Below are 15,046 nucleotides of genomic sequence, written 5' to 3'. Positions count from 1 at the left end.
GTGAATCCCCTCCCTCCTTAGACTTGCAGATACAACCGCCATTAGCTTGGTAAAGACCCTCAGGCGGAGGTCAGCCCAAATGGCAGAACTCGAAATTGATAATGAGAGTTGCCAATTGCGAATCTCAGGTATTTCCTGTGTTTGAGATGGATGGGCACATGGAAATAAGCATCCTGAAGGTCTAGAGATACCAACCAGTCCTGAAGCTGGAGGGCCTGAAGGATCTGAGAAAGGGTTACCATCTTGAACATGTCTTTCCTGAGGAATTTGTTCAATTCTCCCAAGTCCAAGATGGGTCTCAATCCTCTGTCCTTTAGTACTAGAAAGTAGGGGGAATACCAACCCTTGTTCCTCTCCGCTACAGGTACCGGTTCTATTGCACCTTTCTCTAGCAGGACTAATATTTCCTGCATATGGAGCGGGTCTGGAAACTTCAAAGAGTTGTTCCCTGGTGGATGACTCTGAGCAGTTTGTAGGAAAGGCAGGCAGTAACCTTGGGCAACTGTCTCCAATGCCCAAGCATCGGACGTAATAGCCTGCCATTCTGCCAGATGTGAGTTAACCTGCCCCCTAGTGGTGTCTTGTGAGGGGAGACCTCAGAGGGGTTCAGAAGCAGCTGACACAGATGCTGAGGCTAAGGTAGCACCTGCTGATGCGGATTTTGTACCTTTGACCCGTCCACCACGGGTGAATAGTCTCTTGGCCCCTTTGTGCTGGCTGTCCTCTGCCTTTTCCAAATGCGGAGTAAAAGCGAAAGGACTTACCCCTCCAGGTTGTACCTGTGGGGCGATTTGGAGTTTGCCGGATTGCAGCCCCAAAGGATTTCGCTTCTGCTTTGGATGTTTGCAATTTTTCCAGGCTGCCATCAGCCTTCTTTCCAAATAGATAAGTGCCGTCAAAGGGCATATTCAGAAGTCTGGCTTGCATATCTGGAGCAAAACCAGACTTCCGCCACCACGCAAATCTGCGGATTGTGGTACTCGCTGCCATGGCCTTGCTGATGCTGTCAGCAGAGTCAATGCCTGTTTGAAGGGACTCACACATTGCATCCTTTCCATCCCTGATGATGTTTAAGAATGCTTCCCGTTCTTCCCCTTCTAAGAGACAGTCAGCCGCAGATGAAGCACACTCCCAAAGTGTATGACTGAATCTTGCTAGCGTGCAAGTGGCATTGATAGATTTAAGTGCCATACTATGCACTCTATCCAAATTGAATTTGCCTATTTTTATGCACCCTTGCCATAATCGAATCTGCCTATTGTGCGCATTCTAATCAAACCTTTAAGTTAAACACCACTACTGCACACCAACAGATCCCTACCATGCTTACCTGGTTTACCCTCATCATGTTCCCGTTTTGTGTCATGCCAGATAGTATATCTTGCAGCGGAAACAACTACACAGTTTTCAACAATGGCCTCCTCAAATCCGAATGCCCAAGACACTTCCGCATTCCCTGCCCCACACCTGTCCTGCCCACTACACCACCCTTCCCACCTAGCAACTACCAAAGCAACACTACCAGTGACCACCAAGGTGACACTTTAGCCAACCTCATTACTGATACTGACAAAACCTCATGTCACCAGCCTAAACGCAGCCTACTGTGCCAGGTTGGCAGCGCCAATCCCATTCACCCCAGACCTATCTCTAAGTCTTCTAGAACTAATCACCTTGGCAACATTGTCACCGTCAACCCGAACCTCACAGACCGCAACATTCAACTAGGCACTAGATTCCCCCATATGAATAGTAACCCATCAGCCAAACCCTCTACTAAGACCAATAAAAATAGCACCACCTCCAACAATTCCAATCCATTCCAATTAAAAGGAGCGCTTCAAAATGTCAGGTCCCTTGTGGCCCATCCCACAGAGATCGCTGATATCATTCTGACCAACAACCTTGACCTCCTAGCCATAACAGAAACCTGGCTACATGAGGCAGCAGGACCATATTTACCCCTAGCTATCCCTGACAACGATTCCATCCTCAGAGCTCATAGACACAATGCTCGTGGAGGAGACGTAGCTATCATCTTTAAATCTTCACTTGACCTTAGATCAGTCACCTCCTCCCTGCTAAAATCTTGTGAACATCTCACAATCAAGCTGCAGAATTCTCCCAAAAGTAAAATCTCCATTCACCTAATATATAGGCCCCCAGGTAATCCTGGCTCCTTTGAAGAAGATATCACTTCTCTAATAGCTGAGAATTCTAAACCATCAGCACAAACCATCATCCTTGGAGACTTTAACCTAGGGTACAATGACCCCAACGGCCTTCCAGCCTCCTCCCTAGCAAAGGCCTTAGCTGAGCATGGCTTCATACAACTTAGCGCTCAATCCACTCATCAGAAAGGCAGAATTATCAACTGGGTTGCTGTGCTAAATTGTAACATCACCTGTAAGGCTGCCCCACCTCTCGCATGGACTGATCATTATCTCATCTCACTAAATATTAATATCAATAACCTAGAACCAAAAAAATCCCCCATTGTACCAGTCTGTCCTACCAGTAATAATCAACACCTATAATGACTCCATGGCCAAAGCCATTGAAACTATCGCCCCATTGAAAGTGCGCAAAGGTAAACCCAGAGCACATCTGAACTCTTGGTACACCCCCGAACTCAAGCTATTGAGGAAAAAGAAAGCCAAACTAGAAACACTCTGGAAAACAACACCTTCCACTGAAAATAAAATGAATCTCATTAACAGCAGGTCTTTATATAAAAGTGAGATAATATGTGCTAAGAAAGAAGCCTACAACGTTAGGATAAATCAGGCAGGTTCCAGAACCAGAGAATTATTCAACATTCTAAAGGAATTAGAAAACCCTCATCCGCTAGTAGATACCTGTATGAAGAACAAACCTTGGTGCACTAGCATCCAGAATGCCCTAGACAACAAAACCATAGGGCTCCAAACCATAATAGAGTCCAAACGACAACAACTTACTTGTAGCAAGACCTCACGCCCCAGCACTCATCCTACCACAGACACTAATTCAGGCTTCACATTCAAGAAGGTAACTATACCTGAAGTACAAAAAATGATAGCCTCTCTGAAACCTTCCAACTGTAAAGGAGATAGTTGTCCGGCCCAGATTATAAAAGATGCAGCTAGAGATCTATCCCCTTTCATCACTAAACGTATAAACCTATCTTTTTCTACCAACTCAGTCCCTAGCAATATGAAACAATCTTGGGTTCTCCCACTTCTAAAAAAACAAACATTAGACCCGGCCATACCCACTAACTACAGACCCACCACCACCGTCCCATTCCTGCTAAAAATCCTAATTAGAGTTGCTTATCTGCAAATTCAAGATTATCTAGAGACCAACCAACTACTGGGAATTCGTCAATCAGGCTTTAGACCCCAACATGGAACCGAAACGGCCATTGTCAACCTCAAAAGCCAGATTGATGAACTTAAAAGATAAAGGCAAGGCTGCCATCATACTTCTGTTAGACCTCTCAGCAGCCTTCGACCTGGTTGAACACAAAATCCTCTGCAACCACCTTATCATCAGCAGCTCACATTTCCTCCTCTGCTGTCATGTGGATTCAATCCTTCCTCATTAACAGAACCATGAGGGTCTTCTCACCTGAAGCGGCAGCTGACCCTATCCCCATCACATGTGGTGTCCCACAAGGCTCCTGTGTTTCACCCACTTTGTATAACATATTTACAAAGCCTCTCTTTGACAAACTGGACCATATGGGTGTCACCTACACCAATTATGCAGATGACACCCAGATACTCCTGACCTTATCAGGTAACTACAACGCCAATGTCACCAGGATCAACGAAATCTTCACCATCATTCAGGCATGGATGGCCACACACGGCCTCTGCCTGAACGATGAGAAACCCAAACTCCTCCTTGTCGGCTCTCCCAACAACCTGTTGAAACTCAGCCCTAATTACACTAGTATCATCATCGATGGAAACACTATTCCCATTGTTAAAAGTGTAAAAACTGTAGGTTTCTACCTTGATGCCAACACCAACCTCTCTAAACAAATCAACATGACTGCCTCAGCCACTGCCTACACAGGTAAGATGATCATAGTGTGTAGACCTTAGTCCCCTTATACAGTCCAAACTGGACTATTGCAACAGTCTTTACCTAGTTGCAAACCAATCCATAATCAACAAACTGCAGGTACTGCAAAACAACGCTTTACAAGCGGCATTAAACATTCCCAGGCGAGAGCACATCTCTACCGTTAGAAAATCATGCAAATGGCTCTCCATACAACAATAAATCAACCTAAAAACTATTTTCCTCACATATAAAGCCTTGTACCACCAAGCCTCCCCTTATCTCACCAACCAGTTTACATTGAAACTTGCCACGAAAACCACAAGATCCACTAATATCCTATGCCTAGTGGTGCCCAGATTCACTCTAAAAAGAGCTGGAGGAACTAGCTCCACGGTCCTTGCCTCCCAACTGTGGAACACTTTACCATTGAACATCAAATCCATCTCTACTTTTCAATCATTCAGAAAACACATCATCTCATGGCTACTGAATAAAAACTAACACTTCCCATATCCCCATTTTCCTTCCTCCACTCGACATTCTTGCCCTGTATTTTAAATGTGATGTATAACTTGTAAAATGTACCTTGAGCTTGTTGTAGAACCTGCAAAATGTATAAAATGTATTCTGTATTCCAAGATGGCGGCGATGGAAGAAGGATGTGTCTGAGCCTCGCTCCGTCCCCCATCCGGGGCGCACCGCCAAAGAGCCCATCAAAATAGCGGAAAACTCTCACAACATCGACTAGAGCCGGAGTTATACAGGCGGTGGACAGCCGGGACTGCCGTGAAGCACCCGCGCGCGCCTGAGACGACCGCCGAGGAGAGAATCGCCCTCGCAGTCGGGAGAGCCCGAGGGACCCGGAAAACAGAGCCGCGGCTCCTCGGAGCTGTGCGGTGTGGGACGACCCATGCCCCTCCCACCTCCCCCGCTCCTGCGCGACTTCGGGAGGACATAGGGAAGCAGCGAGGACAGGAACCGCAAGGGGAAGAGAAGCAGAAGTAGCCCCGCCCCTCAACAACAGCCGCCGGAGGACAACGGATCGAAGGGCGGCCTTGGCGAGTACCGCAGGATGACGCTGGGGCCGGCGGCGGTGAGGAGGGAAGACCAGAGGGGATCGCCGGGGGGGGGTGTGGGGGATCTCCCACCTGCGCACATATAAACAGGTACGCGACCCTGGGGGAGAAGACTCAGTGGCATCGGCACCCGCAGGAGGGGGGGCAACAATTAACCCCCCCCTGCAGACAATAGGGGGAGATCCGATTGACGACAGTACAGAGGCGGCAGCCCAGGGGTAGCGGGGGGCCTGTACCCGGAATCCGGGAAGTCGCGTACCCTCCCCGGACCCAGAACGCTTCTTAGTGGAAGGGAGCAGGACACTGAACGAAGCTCCTACAATTCGAAAATAAACATCAGCACATATGTCAAAATCCAGGGGGAGGACAGCGCAATCTACCCTCCAAACCCCCAGAAGAAACAGGATCAGAGCCTCCCACAACTGTGGGGGTCGGAACAGACTACCCCCTCTAGCTCCACAAGGAAAAAAACTCAAGAAGGATATCTCTTGAAAGCAACCACAGGAACATCAGACCCCGAAATGGCATCTAAAGAGGACATGAAAATGTGGTTTGGGGAATTTCAAAAACAGTTCATGGCCAAAACGGAGACGCAATTTGAATCCATGAAAAATGAAATGAAGAAGGCGATACAAGAAATAGGATCAGAGAGTAAGAGTTTGGGGTAGAGGACGGACACCCTGGAGAAAAACAGCCAAAATCTTGATGAAGAGACGCAACAATATGCAGAGGTCCAGGAACAACTGCTGAGACGGACTAACAATCTAGAAATACAGTGCGAGGAGCTTGAAAATCGTTTACGAAGGTCGAACATAAGAATTAAAAATATGGCGGAGTCAATAGAGGACAGAGACCTGAAAAACGCCGTTCAACAGGTCTTTAAGGAGATCATAGGCGCAAAGGAAGAAGAAGAAGTATCCATAGACAGAGTACACCGGGTGGGCCCAAAAAGAGCGGAGGAACCGGGCGCAAGGCCTAGAGATGTTTTGGTAGCCCTCTCCTCTTATCCCCAAAAAGAACAGATCCTGAGGAAAGCCAGGTCAATGGACCACATTAGAATGAACAGGGAGGGGGTCCAGCTGTATCGGGACCAGGGACAGATCACATTACAGAAGCGCAGAGACATGGGCCCTGTTGTAAGATACCGAACGTCAAGGCAAATAAGATATAAATGGACATTCCCCTTTGGGCTCCTTTTCACGTTGGACGACAAACAAAGGAGGATAACTACCTGCGAAGAGGGTAGACAAATATTGGGCATACACGAACAAGAGGAAAAACGTCAAAGAAGGACGAGAGATAACCAGACCCGGAATAGAGCTGATTCCTACTGGAAAAATACCGGAAGAAAAGGGAAAGGTCCCCCCGCCAACAAATAGGTAACCACAACAAAGGCATCAGAAGGGACTATCAAACCCACACCGGAGAGAACGAGTAATCCAACTCGACAACGCTAAAGAAACAGGACGAGAGTCTTCCAGAATCATGAACAAGGTGCGGAGAGGGGGGAGGAGGGCACTTGGAGCGTCACTTGGAATCCAAAGGGTTTTATAACACCCTGCAAGTTATCCCTGAGAACAGTCGGGCATGGCGCGCACGGCGCAACGCCAGAGCGACCTTAGGAACCAGAGCCCGTCTCAGGGCAGTTTTGGGGGGGGGGGACAGGGCAAGTTGGGGTTGCCTCATAGGGGTGGGGGGGAACACCGGGACTCAGCGCTTCATTCTAGGAAGGCTCTGAGACATACACTTAGGGACCAACACCCAAAAATGGGATGGGGACTAAAATCCTAACATATAACATTCGAGGCCTTAACTCTCCAGTCAAACGGAAAAAAGTGGAGCACTTCCTGAAACAAGATAGATATGACATTATCATGCTCCAAGAAACACATACTAAAACACAAGACAAGACAAAGGTCCGTTTGAAAGGGTATAACCAGATACTACAGGCAAACACACAAGACAAAAAGACAGGGGTCTTAATAGCCTTCAAAGACTCCTTAAAGGTACAGATCCTTCAAACAGAGGCAGACAAGCAGGGGAGATATCTGTTAGTGAACACGAAAATTGAAGGGCAGGAGGGATTCCTTAAAGACACACTGGGAAAATTAGAACGATTCGCCACAGGGGAAATAGTGCTGGGAGGAGACCTAAATATAGCTTGGGACCCCAATCTTGATAGATCGGCCCCCAGACAGCAGGGGCAATGCTCCCCCTCGAAAGCCCTGAAACAGAAAATGTCCAATCTAGCACTTGCAGATACCTGGAGGCACATTAACACTGATCAACAAGGCTTCACATATTATTCACATGTACACCAATCAATGTCGAGGATAGACTATCTATGGGCCACCCCAGGCATTCTGGGAAAAACACAGAGGGTAGAAATTGGCGCCATTTTACTTTCCGACCATGCCCCCCTTTCGATGGAAATAATGCTTACCCCACGAAGCCCCGGCTTGTGGAAATGGCGGCTCCCAGAAGAGATACTCCGAGACCCGGTAATAGGAAACACCATTCGAGAACAAATCAACAAATACCTTAATAACAACCTCCCAGACATACCGATAGAAACACAATGGGAAGCCCTGAAGTCGGTTACTAGGGGTCATATAATCGCACAAAAAGCCCAAAGGGAGAGGCTGAACCTCCAATGGGAAAGGGAGTTGGAGGCTAACATTAGCAAAATCCATGCAGAAATGATAAAGAACCCAACCATGAAGCTGCAAAGATCACTGAGACACGTACAAAGCCAATTAGATTCCATTCGTACAAAAAAAGCATAAAGACATCTAATAAGATTGAAACATTGGTATTACATAAAGGCCAACAGAGCGGACAAGCTCCTGGCCAGACAGCTGAGGGGGAAAAATCAGGATAGGACAGTAAAGGCACTGCAGGACTAGAAAGGGATTAGGAAAACACAAACAACGGAAATTGGGGCCATATTTGAGCACTTTTATCGGCAACTATACTCGTCCGATCACCCAGACGACTCCCCCCAAAAGACATATATAGATGGGGTGACGCTCCCGTCACTAACGGAAGTAGAGAGGCAGACATTAGATAAAGATATATCCCAAGAAGAGGTCATCAAAGCAATTAAAGACCTACCCAAAAATAAGACCCCGGGCCCGGACGGCTACACCGCTCAATTTTATAAAACTTATAGCAATATATTGGCCCGGTCCTAACAAAACTCTTTAACTCATTCAAAGAAAAAGGCGATATCACTCCATCGATGAATGAGGCAAAAATGCTGGTGATACACAAACAGGGAAAAGACCCAGAACTTCCAACATCATATCGCCCAATAGCATTAATAAACCTGGATGCGAATTTGTATACTAAAATTCTAGCCACAAGACTCACGCAAATACTCCCGAGCCTGGTCCATCAGGACCAGGCGGGTTTTGTCCCCGGTAGACAAACGCACGACAATATTAGGAGGGTCCTACACATTGTGGAAAAAATAGGCATAACTCAAACCCCAGCGATAGTATTGGCCTTGGACGCGGAAAAGGCTTTCGACCGAGTCGAGTGGACGCTCCTTTTTCATACGTTGAGGAAAATGGGGATGGGGGAGCCCTTCATTAAGATGATCAAAGCTAACTACAAATCACCCACCATCAGGGTTGCAGTGAATGGAGCTCTCTCCGAGAAAATTCAAATTGGGAGGGGGACGAAACAAGGATGCCCTTTGTCCCCCCTGCTATACGCACTTTTTCTGGAACCCCTACTATTGCGGATTAGAAGTAATAAGCAAATAAAGGGCATAGACATGGGAGGAACCGAACATAAAAACATAAAATAGCTGCTTACGCAGACGATATGCTAGTGATGTTGGGGGACCCAGAAAACTCCCTCCCAATTCTTATGCAGGAAATAGAAACATTCGGCACATTGTCAGGCCTTAAGATCAACAGACAGAAATCAGAAACACTGATACTGGCAGGAGACTCCGAGCAGATTCAATCAATTGCAGAGGATCTCCAATTAAAAGTTGCACAGCAGGGGGTCAAATATCTGGGAATTACCCTGACACACAAAATACAACATCTATACGCCCAAAACTACCCCTCCATATTAAGACAAATAAAAAGGGACCTTGAGAAGTGGAACCCACTAGCAATAACATGGTGGGGGCGGATGACGGTGATCAAGATGACCATCCTTCCCAAACTTACGTATCTGTTTCAAGCCCTACCAATAAGGCCCACCCCGAAATTCTTCAAATCCCTAACGAAAGCGGTCACGGAATACATATGGCAGGGGAAAACACTGAGAGCATCTAACACAGTTCTCACAGTGGCTAGAAAAGATGGGGGTTGTGCACTACCGCACTTTAAAAAATATTATGAGGCGGCCCAACTCTGGATATTGAAAGAATGGATACCGGAAAACTCCCAGAGGCTTTGGGCAGCCCAAGATAGGGCAGTAGCAACCACACCAACGAGACACCTGCTATGGGTGGGGAGGAAACATAGGCACCCCAATACACGTATAAGTGTAATTATGCAGACGGCACTAGAAATCTGGGACAGAGCCACTAAGATGGGCACACTAACAAAAAACCCAGCACCCTTCATGGCCCTATTCGAAAACCCTGAATTCCCCCCCGGACTCGAGAAGAATGCATAGCTAAAATGGGAGGAAGCAGGTTGCAAAATGGTGGGGGATATGTTCCAGGGAGGGCAGATAAGAACATTTGAAGACTGTACTACTCTATTGAAGTTCAATGACACAGATAAATACAGATACGACCAACTATATCACTGGCTAGACTCACCCAAAATAAGAGAAGCTGCCGCGAGAGAATTAACCCCATTTGAAAAATACATTACGACAAACGATGGTTCTAGGAAGCTGGTCTCAAACATGTACAGATTTATAAATTCTCTTAGGGAGGAAGTACAATGGCCATACATTAAGAGGTGGGAAAAGACTTTGAGGAAAACGATACCAAGCGAATCGTGGGAATACACATGGGAGCTGATACCCAAATTAACGAAAGCAATACACTCGAAAGAAATGTGGATGAAAATTCTCCTCCAATGGCACTACACGCCAGAAAGACTACACACCATGTTCAGGGGAGTTTCCAATGCATGTTGGAGGGACTGTGGGGCAGAAGGCAACTGGCGGCATATATGGTGGGACTGCCCTAACCTACAGCAATATTGTAGTGACGTTAAGGCGCACATGAAGTTAATGTTCCCAGACATGGGGGATCCAGGGGAGGAGGTGTGGCTATCTGCAGTTTGGGACCCGAAAGTTAGAACCCTCACCAAAACCCAGAAAAGAAACTTTATGGGCCTACTAATCGGAGTTTGGCTGGAAATAGCCCAAAAATGGAAGCAGAAACACCCACCACTAGACTGGATAAGAAGAGTATGGTCCCATATAACGATGGAACATATAACTTACAATCTTCAAGGAAACCATCAGAAATTCAGGGAGGATTGGGCAGTGACCTTGGAATACTTGCAAAGTGACTATATGGAGCAGTGGTGCCCACACAAAATAAAGATACTGGACATGTTTAGTTAAAATGAACTAGAGACTCTCGGAGTTCAGAGCGGCGATAAGAACTTTCCCGGTGGGGGAGGTTTAGTGGGACACAGTTTGAATGTTTCTTGTTGTAAAATCAATAAAAATATCTTTTAAAAAAAATGTATTCTGTAACCGCCTACCTATGCGCCCTCTTACCTCCGGCTCTGGTGCGCTATATAAATAAAATAAAGAAACAAAACAAACAAACAAACAAAAAAACAAACAAACATGGCGAAAAGACTTTTTTTGACATGGCGTCAAATCTTTTATCATCTCTGTCTTGTGGAATAGTGGGGTATGCCGACTTACTGTTTGATGAAGTCGCTGCCTGCACAACTAAACTCTCTGGAGTTGGATGTTTGCTTAGATAGTCAGGATCTGAAGCTGATACTCTGTTTTTAGCAGAGAGTTTTTTATTTTCTGCAGGGATAACTTCCGGAGTCTCCCAATTTGCAGATATTTTCCTTTGCAGAGCAGCATGAAAAGGGACAACAGGATCCTCTTGGGGTCCTTTATCTAATATATCAGTAAGGTCATCTTGCTGAAAAGAAGGTGCAGGTGTAGTCCACCCCATAAATTCAATTATTCCAGCCATAAGAGCCCTATAAGGTATCTCAGCATGTCCTCCAGGTTCTGGTCTAGCAAACTCTACTTCTGGAGATGTATCTATACCACTCGCCTCATGTAGAGACTCCTGTAGTTCTTTCAACCTATTTTCTTCAGAGATTAATTCCTCTAGAATGGGTACTGTAGGTCTTTGTAGTCCAAAAGGTCTCTCATTGTCAGAGTCCTCCCCTTCCTCATATATGGAGGACAAGGCTCTAAAGTAGTCAGATCTAGGATATGGAGTAAAACCCATTTCTAGAGAAGAAGGAGCCAAATCTGTTGTTACTGCCTGCGAAAATGTCGTGGTTGTTGACGTGGACGTTGTAGGCTTCGACAATCCTGTAAAAGGTGTCGAAAACATCGGAAAGGGCCTCGATGAACTCGAAAGGATCGGAATCCTACCCGACGTCGTCGAGATTGTCGATGGCACTCTCCATGTCATGGTTGGGGCTTTTGACACCTCTGGTGCCTGTGACGTAGTGGCAGTTCTAGGCTTATCCTTCATCTGAGTCGACGACGGCATTGAAGACAGTGTCGATGAAGCAGATTTATGCGTCGAAGGTCCCTTCACCAATGGCGTCGATGACGCCGATTTGTGTGTCGAAGGACTCTTCGACGACGGCATCGATGACGCAGTCTTATTGCCTTTACTCGAGGGTTCACGGCGCGCTCGAGTATTTAGTTTTTCGGGTCTTTCACCCAGGGTATCACCTTTAGACGTCTCTGAGGGGATCGAGGCCGCTTTCCCCAAAACTCTAAGCATTTTTTTATGGAATTCCTCCCACTTAGCCAGAGAGCTGTGTTTTGTGGGGCAGGTGACCCTTTCTGGGGAACTAGAGGAAGAAGAAGAGGGAGATCTATGGCGCCTCTTCTTAGAAGGTCTCGATCTCGAAGAATGATGGGAACCGCTTCGAGATCTCGATCGGGAGTGTTTCTTTTGGCGACAAGGAGACGAATGTCTCGACTCAGCCGAAGAAACTTTTGAAGGGGTAGACGTTTTAAAAGCCTTACCTCTTTCCAACTTCCCCTTACGCTCCTTAAAGGCTTTCGCCGTCATGGACATACAGTCCTCACACTCCGAACAGTGATGCTCTGATCCCAGGCACCACAAACAGATCCTGTGAGGATCCGTTAAAGACATTTTGTTTCCACAGTCGCGATATTTTTTAAAACTGGACCGTGGAGCCGTGGTTCAGATGAAGATGCCATCGTTATAATTTTAGATTTTCAAAGAAATAAGAAGATTTTTATAAAGAATGGAACCGAGCGTTACTTTTCCGAGGCTCACGAAGCACGGAAAAATGGAACTGAGCAACGGACACTGCCCGAGACTATTTGTACTCATGATGACGTCGACACTGATACGGAGGCTGTCGAGAGACACCAACTCGAGGGACGTCGACACGCAGCGCCCTCTATTGTAAAAAATGTCCGAGGCTAGCAAGCTGGAAATGGACTATCAAAGATAAGGAATACGTCGGAGGACACAATCCCTTCGAATTACATATTCTGTAATACGTTTTGTTTTCAGTTGTAGACAAGGGTTACATCACTAAGTGCCCTGATGAAAAAACTAATTAGACAGCATTCAAGAGATTTGATGCATTTTTCTTGAATACATGCCAAGCAGTATTTTTAAGCAGCCCATAGAGTATACTGTTAAACTTATTACTGATAAAGATACATTTGACCTTTCGAAAGCGAGTGAAGGTTCTTGTTCAGGCGGGGCTAGTTCAGAACAGCACCCACTCATTTTCTAAAGTGGTTTTATTAAATAGTATTTCAGTGGGGCCGAGGGAGGCTTTCAAACTCACTGTAGGCCAGGCTGTTACTAGTCGGCTGTGTTTGAATGTACACAATCCTTCACACTGGGTGCACTCTATGAGGCCTTTAGCGATATGCTTCTAGAGACAGTTTAAACGTAAAACACCCATTAAGTTACTGAAGAAGGATAAGGTGGGTAGGAAGGGCAACAGGCACAAGAATAAGACTGCATTGGTATTTGTTATATTTATTACACTAGCAAAATGGGTTCCAAACGCCTTGAGCTGTGAATAGCAGTGTACTACTTGGTCACAATGAACACAGTAAACAAGTGTTTATCATAATTGTTTGACTCAACAGCACCCATTTTACAGCAATAAGTGAACTTGGGTGGGGGATAGGGAATTATATGAAGACATTTTTTATAAATCTACCTTAACATTATTGTAAAAAAATGCAATGGCCATGTTGAAGTGCTTAGATGTTAGGAATGATTGAGGCAACCAGTCAAATTCCTGATAATATAATGTAAGTTACAACATATAGAAGATACAGTTCATTCAAGGCACTTTTAATGAGCAAAGGAAGTAAAGTTAGAAGAAAGAGTGGGTAAGGATGAGCAAGAGTAAGAGTAGGCGAAGGCCTTAAGGGCAGATGAGACACAGCAACTCATTTCCTCAGCATCCACCAATGCTGCATTACAAAATGTCTTCTCATGAATGGAGTGATGCAGGCTATCTAGAAAACTGTAAAACACAAAATCTCACAAATGAATCACAGTAACAAATGTTTGATGTAAGATGGCAGGCACATTTAAAGAGCTGTGATTAGTGTGTATTGGTAAATCCATTTGAATTCAAAACAACAACAAATATATTTCAATAGTATGCCCGTGCCAAGAAGAGAAGGCAAATGTGTCCTCGGTGCAAATCTTGCATCATTTGACCTATTTGATTATTTTCCCTTGCATTGTTCCTCCTCTCCATCACATAAGCTTATCCTCAACGAAAAACCTATGCCACCCCCACAACACCCAAAAGCTGATTCAGGACAAACAATACCTGATTCTTCCATCAACCTTTGTTGCTTTTTGGCTTCTGCTTTTCTTCTGATTGCTGATAAAGCATCAATACTATCTTGGATTTTCTTCCTTTCTTTCGTTGCCCATTTTTCTCTTTCTTCTAGCTCAGCTTCCCGGCCTCCTCTGACCCAGGCTTCAGCACATGCTCTGGGGGAACAAAAAAGTGACAGTTTAAACATTTTCTTTTATATTAGCGCCTAGTGCAGGGGAGCCAGTCAATCACGCTTGGCAGCAGACTGGCCACTATTGATGCCCAGAAATCGTGGTAATGGCAGATTTAGAGGGTGGAAAGGCACGGCCATTAATGCTACAATAGTGGCTGCTGCCCAGTGCGAAGGGGCGTTAAACAGACAGGCTTTAGTATAAACCACAATGGAGCTTTTGAGGCATATGTGTTCGTACAGAAAAGACAAATTATACCCAAAGCGTGTTTGTCCCTTGGAAATTTGTGATTGAGCAAACTGACCCAGCACTATGCCTTGTCACAGTCCCTGAAATCAGCTTCTGATGGCAAAATTAGTTTGGGTAGTTTACGTAGGAAGTGTTACAGCAACATGGCACTAAGGTCAGTAGAATCCAGATCCAGGAATACACTGAATACAACACTCAGACTGTAACAAGGCCACCTGAATTCCTCTATATATCATTCCCTGAAGAGGTTTGTGCACAGATTTCCCCTCTCAGTCCCATTTCTTCTAAATGTCTGGCTCAATTGGGCCCTTGTACTCCAATGAAGTGAGAAATGTTGCAGACTTTTTATCCTCGCATCCAAATTCCGAGGCTGCCAAGTTAGGGTGGATTTCAAAAAAATGAAATGAGAACCAGCACCAATGTGCACTATGCACTTAGTGATTTAAACTTACAACATGTTTATCACAGGCATGTGTAAAATATAAGGATCTGTGATCGT

The 15,046-nt window shown here is 45.7% G+C and overlaps 1 protein-coding gene across 4 annotated transcripts in view; it reads right to left on the bottom strand.

Annotated features, from left to right (window-relative positions):
- The window catches only part of DNAAF1 (dynein axonemal assembly factor 1), a 1,258,717-nt gene that overhangs the window by 408,834 nt on the left and 834,837 nt on the right, over window positions 1-15,046 (bottom strand). For all 4 annotated transcript variants that reach the window (XM_069639748.1, XM_069639762.1, XM_069639771.1 and 1 more), the window contains one exon: window positions 14,117-14,283. In XM_069639748.1, the coding sequence (XP_069495849.1) occupies window positions 14,117-14,283 (167 nt within the window). The remainder of the gene's footprint in view (window positions 1-14,116; window positions 14,284-15,046) is intronic.

Source organism: Ambystoma mexicanum, chromosome 1q, assembly GCF_040938575.1.
Source record: "Ambystoma mexicanum isolate Mex_15411 chromosome 1q, UKY_AmexF1_1, whole genome shotgun sequence".
Lineage (NCBI taxonomy): Eukaryota > Metazoa > Chordata > Amphibia > Caudata > Ambystomatidae > Ambystoma > Ambystoma mexicanum.
The sequence above is the reverse complement of the archived record's forward strand: the minus strand, read 5'-3'. Positions and strand labels throughout refer to the sequence as shown.